The 7,165-nt window shown below is 42.6% G+C and overlaps 1 protein-coding gene across 1 annotated transcript in view; it reads right to left on the bottom strand.

Moving 5' to 3' along the window:
* Window positions 1-5,450, bottom strand: part of sfrp5 (secreted frizzled-related protein 5) — a 43,646-nt gene extending 38,196 nt beyond the window's left edge. Inside the window, exon 1 of the mRNA XM_021580873.3 lies at window positions 4,014-5,450. Within this exon, the coding sequence (XP_021436548.1) occupies window positions 4,014-4,602 (589 nt within the window). The 5' untranslated portion in view covers window positions 4,603-5,450. The remainder of the gene's footprint in view (window positions 1-4,013) is intronic.
* Between the last annotated feature and the right edge of the window lie 1,715 nt (window positions 5,451-7,165).

Here is a 7,165-nt window from a genome sequence, read left to right as displayed (position 1 = left end):
CGACACATTTGCCAAGCGTAAATCTCAAATGCTCCACTCTAACAGGATGGAGACACAAACCGGGAGCCATATTCAATCAAAAGCTGTAACCAGGTTTCCAGAAAAAAGTCAAAAATGCATTTTGTTCTTGAAATCGTAGTTTTTTTTATGACACTGACCTTGTGATCAGTGTTTTAAAAAATGCATTAATCCGAACATAACAGAGTAAAATATTTATATAAAGCGTTTATTTTATTTGTACCAATATTTGGGTATTTCAAAAGCAGCATATGTTGTAATATCACATTGTGTGCTTGGACTTTGCAACTGTATTGTAACTATTTGACCATGAACAAGTCATTGAAATTAAATGTACACTCTGAAATAACCTATATATTATCATTTGAATAGATAAACATGTGGTTTTCCATATAAAAAGATAAAGTTCAGGTACAATTCATGCCGTCTACTTTCCAAGGACCATGTAAAAGAGTGAGTTATGGCTCTGGGAAGTGAATATGTCACATAGTTGATTCTAGTCCTATAAAAACACAACATATATTTTCATAATGGAATATGATCTGCATCCAAAATGGCACCCTATTCTCCATATCGTGCATGTTCTTTTCAAAATCAGTGCACTACATATGGAATAGGGTGCTATTTGGGACATTCTTCTCTCCTCTGCATGAGCTCAATGAAAAAGCTTCTATGAATCTCTGTCTTCCAATGCTATCAAATGCCTTCCTTTCACACCGCACGTGTGTGTGTGTGTGTGTGTGTTTGAGTGTGTGTGTGTGTGTGTGTGTGTGTGTGTGTGTGTGTGTGTGTGTGTGTGTGTGTGTGTGTGTGTGTGTGTGTGTGTTTGAGTGTGTGTGTGTGTGTGTGTGTGTGTGTGTGTGTGTGTGTGTGTGTGTGTGTGTGTGTGTGTGTGTGTGTGTGTGTGTGTGTGTGTGTGTGTGTGTGTGTGTGTTCGTAGACACTTGCTGGATGAGTTTTCCCTGAACACTTCATATTTCCTGATGAAACATGAAAGGTTTGCAGACTTATGTTATCATTCAGAGTTCAGACTGATTAAAACTGACACGTTTTCCTAGATTAAGTCGGCCATATGTCTCTTTCATCCTTCCCCTATCCACACTTTACATTGTCCTTCTCGGCCAAGTTTGTCTGACTCTATTAAGCCAGTTTCTTGTCTTTGTACTCTTTTAAATAGATTGTTCAGTCTGAAGCATAGAACCAGAAGGATTCTAGTATTACATAGACCGATTCTATTCATATTGCCTGAGATGGTGCACTGTAGGTGAAAACTTGGGCCCAGATTCACAAAACCTTCTTAAGAAGACATTTCTTATTAACTGCCATTTTCTCCTTAACTATAGACTTATGAAGAAAGATAAGCAATATTGCTATTCCTCAAAAATGTTCTTATGTTTATCCTTAAGCAAAAAGTAAAGAAGAAATTTGATTCTTGAAAATAAAGTTATTGGAAATGTTCTTAATTTCAAGATAGATAAACCCTTGTCTTAAACTCAGGGCAGTGATAAAACAAATCTCATGAAAGCAAAGATGTTTAATTCACTCACAAACTTCAGCTGAAAGTTTCAGTGTTGACTATTTTAAACCCAAGAACATGTTTTACAACAGTAATCTCAGTAAGAAATATGCTAGCATGATTGCCATTGCTAGCTAGATATCTAGTCAAATCTTAAGATATTGTTGAGGAATTGCACTTAAGAACTATCTTAATGAACTTCTTATTCTTTGTTTTGTGAATCTGGGCCCTGGTTCTAAATTGACCAACCTGGGTAGCAAAGTACAAAACAAAACATAAATGAAGGAATTAATGAATGAAACATTCTCTTTCCCTTCCTCATTGAAACTGGAAGGGAACCACTCTCTTTTCTTTACTTTTTTCTTTCACTTTACTTCCCTCACAACCTCCCCTCTCTCACTAAACTCTCTTTCCCCTTTTTCATTCTCTCTCTAAAGCCCACTCGTTCTCTCCTTCTTTCCATCACTCTCTCACCTCCCTCTTTTTCTCTCTCCTTTTCTCCCTCATTCTCTCTCTTACACCCCCTTCTCCCTCTCTAACTGCCCCCCTCCCTCCGTCTCTCCTTTTCTCTCTGTAGACTAATTCGCCCTCAGTAATTAGTTGGCTAGTTAATTGGCTGTCTAACTGGCCGACCAGACAAAAGACAGAGCAGGCTTGGACAACAGAGACACAGAGGAGAGTGTCCCCTTCACATTCTATAGACTCTAGACTCACATTGACTCTCTCACACACAGTCTCTCTCTCTCTCTCTCTCTCTCTCTCTCTCTCTCTCTCTCTCTCTCTCTCTCTCTCTCTCTCTCTCTCACTCACAGTCTCTCTTTCCTCTCTTCTTTCTCCTCTATCTTTCTCTTTTTCTCTAGCTAGTTGCTGTGCACACACACACACACACTCACTCTAAGTTTCACACACATACAAACTCACACATCAGGGGTCATACAGTAGTTGATTTGGGAAAAGTGTGTATTTCTCTGTCCTGCACTCGAGTCGTAGCCAGAGAGCCCTCCACGCTCCCTGTCTCTCTGTGCTTAAACTACTCCTGGCTAGTTTCTCACTAGACTCACTGTCTGTTGTCAGCACATCACTCATAACATATGAGATTTAATGCCATTTTCTGTGTTACATTAGCAAAAATATAACTAATATGTCACTGTCAGTAAAATATGTCTCAAATGGTTAAATATCACTATTTTTACATATACTAACGAGACCATGTTGACATTAACATTATGAATGATGATAATCTATTCATCACTTACTGCATGTAAATGTAACATCTTATATTTCATGTTATATCATTGTGAAGAATAGTTAATCCCTACTTTGCATGAATTCTACGGGTATGTTACATAGTTTGTTTTGTGATTTTATTAAGATTTTCTTATAGAATAGCTCCCTGATCAGCCCAGTCACTGATAATGTTCAAGAAATGTTCAAGAATGTAACTAAAATCAGTTAAAATATTAAAAGACAAACATGGTTTCAATCAGCATCTGATTTTGATATTTTCTTCTTTTTTTGTTTTAACTGAGAATTTGTTTGGAAGCACATTTAAGTTTAGGGTCGGTTTCCCTGACCCAGAATAAACCTACTCCGAGAGTTAAAAGCATGCTGAAGGCAGAATCTCTGAAAGTGTTTTCAGAGATTCAGGAATAGCCTTAGACTGTGCCTGGTATAAGGGTTTATCTGAAAAGCTGCTGTCACTGAGATCAGTCTGAAACTGTCAACTTGTTCTTCATTTTATTTTTTACACACACTAGCAGTTCTACTGTAGTCTGATACACGAACTGAAAATCTTTCCCTTGTCTACAATAACTTTTATTTTAATCTCTGCCATTGCAATAACAATAAATCGTTGCAATATTTGACATGAAAACGTCCCCTTGGTCTTTCTTTAATGTCACTCTGTTTTATAGTAGAAGTTATATTGAACACATGGACATTTCATTGTGTCTATCTATTATTTCCAGCTTTCACATACAGTAGAAGAAACACTGACTTGCATATTAGCTGACCTAATGGAATATAATTCATTCTTATATCTAATCTGGAACATCACTATACTTCCTTCCCTAGCTACAGTATATCTTATAGCAGTTACATTGACTTAAAATGTGTATATTTGTATCTATAACTATCAAAATTGTTTCAGTGGTTTGTTCTTTCCTATCAAAAGATTATTCCTTCCATTACTTAAAATGAAACGTAAATCTTGTTCTACCATATCTTCTGTTCAAAGCTCTGAAGCAGGAGTAAGAGTTAACCTGCATTAGGGCTTGGGCTCTCTCCCATCTAGAGCCAGTGTGATGTGTGGAGGCACAAGCAACATTCAACCTGACAAACAGTCAACTAAACAAGTTATTACTATAGGGAAGGGACAATTACCATGTAATTTAGGGGCAATCTTTTACACAAGTCAGCATACAGTCTCTAAACATGCAAGAAAAAATAAGGTTGTGAATAAGTGTGTGTGTGATCTTACCTGGAGCCGGGGTGGCCTGGTTCCCAGAAAACTGCATGGGGATACACAGATCATTATCAATAGGAAACTTATCACAGGTCAACATCTCTGGCCAAGGGAACCCGTAGGTTTCCATAACTGGGGCACAGCTATCCCTCACGGCCTCGCACAGCGAGCGACACGGGTAGATGGGCCTGTCCAGACACACCGGGGCGAAAAGGGAACACAGGAACACCTGTGTATCTGCGTGGCACCGCTTGGCGAGGAGCGGCACCCAGCTACCCGCCTGCTGTTTGACCTCCGGCATGGTCTCGTGGTCCAGCAGGTTGGGGAGGCGCATCTTCTTGTAGCCCACGTTGTGACAGAGGCGTAAATCGGCGGGGATGTCCACACACTGCGGCTGCTTTGTGTAGAAACGACCGTTGTGGAAGTTGTCTGATTGCCAGCTGTAGTAGTCGTATTCGTCGGCGGTCGAGGCAGGGGAGGTGAGGAAGAGGAGGAGGAGGAAGAAGGACATGGAAAGGGACAGTGCCATGGTGGAGAAGGGGTTAGTGAGTAGTTGTGCCCGCTGTTGCCTGCTGTTGCTGTGGTTCTTTTGTCCCTGTGCCATGTTGCTCTGTGCTCTTGGAGGGAGAAAGGAAAGAGGAACGTATCCAAATTGTCCAACGTGACTCGGGGCTTTTGGAGAATAAAGACTGTGCTGAAGAAATAAACTGTAATCCTTTTTTCCTGGCCAAGAACGAGAGCAGGAGCTGAGACAGAAAACAAAAAGAAAGTGTGTATTCTGGTCTTCTTTCAACAGAGAGAAAATGTGTGTGTTAGTGTGTGTCCAGTCATCTCATCTCTGCGCTGGTAGAGCTGTGTGTCTCTGCCTCAGGTTGTTGTAAGTGGGGAGATAAGGGTGAGTCGAGGGTAAGACGAGGGGTCAGTGGAGGGTGAGTGCTGTGTGTGCCTCCTTTCCCTCTGTCTAATTCTCTGTCTGTCAAATTCTATATCTCTCTATCTCTCTCTTACTCTCTTCCTGCAGTTCTCTCTATCTCACTCCACAGCTGTCTCTTCCTCTGTCTCTGCCTCCACCTCTCTCCTTCTCTCTCTGTCTGTGTCTAGCAGTGTGTGTGGAGCAGCTACAGTATATCAGCTAGTGGGATAGTTTCTCCCTGTATTCTGTCAGGTCCCCTAGCAGACTCCCAGAACACTCTCCCTCCCACTGGCCCCACACAGCTCTGGCTCAGCTTATCACAGGCCTCACACAATGCTACCTCAACCAATCAGAGACCAGGGGGAGGTCCTGAAGGGGGATGAGATTCTCCCCCCTCATCACCCTCTCTGGTAGACACTCCCTGAGGCAGAGAGAGAGAGAGTAGCACTAAGTGTGCCCAAGTGTGTGTGTGTTTGTGTGCTGTGGAGAGAGAGAGAGACAGATAAAGAAGGAGAGTTATAGAGGTAGAGGGAGAGCGAGAGGGAGAGGGAGAGAAAGCAGGAGAGATAGGAGAGGGAGAGTAAGAAGTGAGAGAGAAGGAAAGCCCAATGTGTCGAGACTTTTCTACTCTCCCTGCTCTCTCTCTCTCGCTCACACACACACACACACACACACACACACACACACACACACACACACACACACACACACACACACACACACACACAGAGTGGGGTGGCAGTGAAATGTTTTTGCACTATATTGAGAGTCAGTCAGGCTACAGCAGCTACAGGTGGCTAGGTCGTTTGGTTACACTCTGTGAGATATGCTAATGTCTATGGTGGTGTTGAATAGAGGCGCGCTGCCTTTCTGTCTCTTTCCATCAGTAACACTGACACACACAACACACAGAGGGGCCCAACAATAGCATCAAAATGAATCCAATTCTCATTCATCTCTCATTCAAAGCACTCTAACTTAGTGGGTGGACTGGTGTGTTGGATTCATATGGATGCCCTCAATTAGGTGATTTTTCAGTGTTCTACACATTCTTCAAATTCTGTTGAGTCACCATATTGGGTGGACAAAGAAAGTACCAATGGATTTTAGAGTTATGTCCACTAATTAGGGGGGTCAAACACACACACAGCAATTAACCCAGCGTCCATGCAACTTTGCTGAAACCTCCTCGCTGCCAGGACATATGGGCTCATGTCACTGTCCAGACACTCTGCAAATACCACAATAAAGCAGGGTTAGAGATTGGGAAAGGGGCTTCAACCAGACACATTTTAGTGGATTTGTGTTTGCATGTTCTTTGCATGCTAAAACTGGTGAAAATACTATAAATAGGGGTTCACAGCAAAGCCTATCTTTCAGTCAGTAAAATTCGGTATAACATACTATGGGGAGTTGCACTCTCGCGACATCGGTTGAAGGATCTACAATCACACCTGACAAGGCCAAAGAATTTGGTGGCTTGCTGGAAGCCCCACCTTCCACAGGTGATAAGCCTGAGACTCAGATTCATTCATTCAATTATTCTGCTCTTCACCTTGGAGTGAAGAGGAACAATTCACACTACTTAAACAAACAATTATGTTGTGCTAACTAAACTGTCTCTTAGTGCTAGATTGTGCTCACCCCCACAACATTGTGTGTTGAAGGTTGTGCTTGTTCTCTTAAGTTTCTAATCACAAACAGTTAATTAATCTTCAATTTGCTGGTGCAATAGGTGCAATAGGGTCGAGATTATGCTGCCAGTCATGTGGTTATAGCATTTCTCTGAAAGATACTCACAGTCTATGCTATGTGTAGTGTGTCTTGGCTTGGAGCATGCTTCGGCGGCCCTCGCTCGAACCAGTCCATGTGCGCATTGCCACGTACTGTGTACCAACATCCTGGAAAGACGTGTAAGCATTCTTGAGGAAGCTTGGAATTACCGATGACAACGTTCCCTTCCCGGATGCCAGTATCGGCTGGGACCGAGGTGCTGGAAGAGGAGATGGATTGGGTGGTCGGAGCAAATGTCTTGTCTGCCTTGTCTGCCCGCGCCCAACCCGACTCCTGTGTGCTCTGTCGCCGATTACAGGAGGCTACTCAAAGAGAGAGGGTGGCCAGGTTTGGTGGGTACACCCCGGCGCCTGTGTCAGCCTCGGTCAAGCACTGCTTGCCTCTCTTCCCAGACTTATTGATGAAGGGTCTGGTCCCACCTCGGTGATCCGGTCCAATGTGAAGTTTTGAGACCGGGCTA

This window comes from Oncorhynchus mykiss, chromosome 23 (genome assembly GCF_057628025.1).
Source record: "Oncorhynchus mykiss isolate SJ-2025 chromosome 23, ASM5762802v1, whole genome shotgun sequence".
NCBI classification, from domain to species: Eukaryota; Metazoa; Chordata; class Actinopteri; order Salmoniformes; family Salmonidae; genus Oncorhynchus; species Oncorhynchus mykiss.
This window is presented reverse-complemented; position numbering and strand designations above follow the sequence as displayed.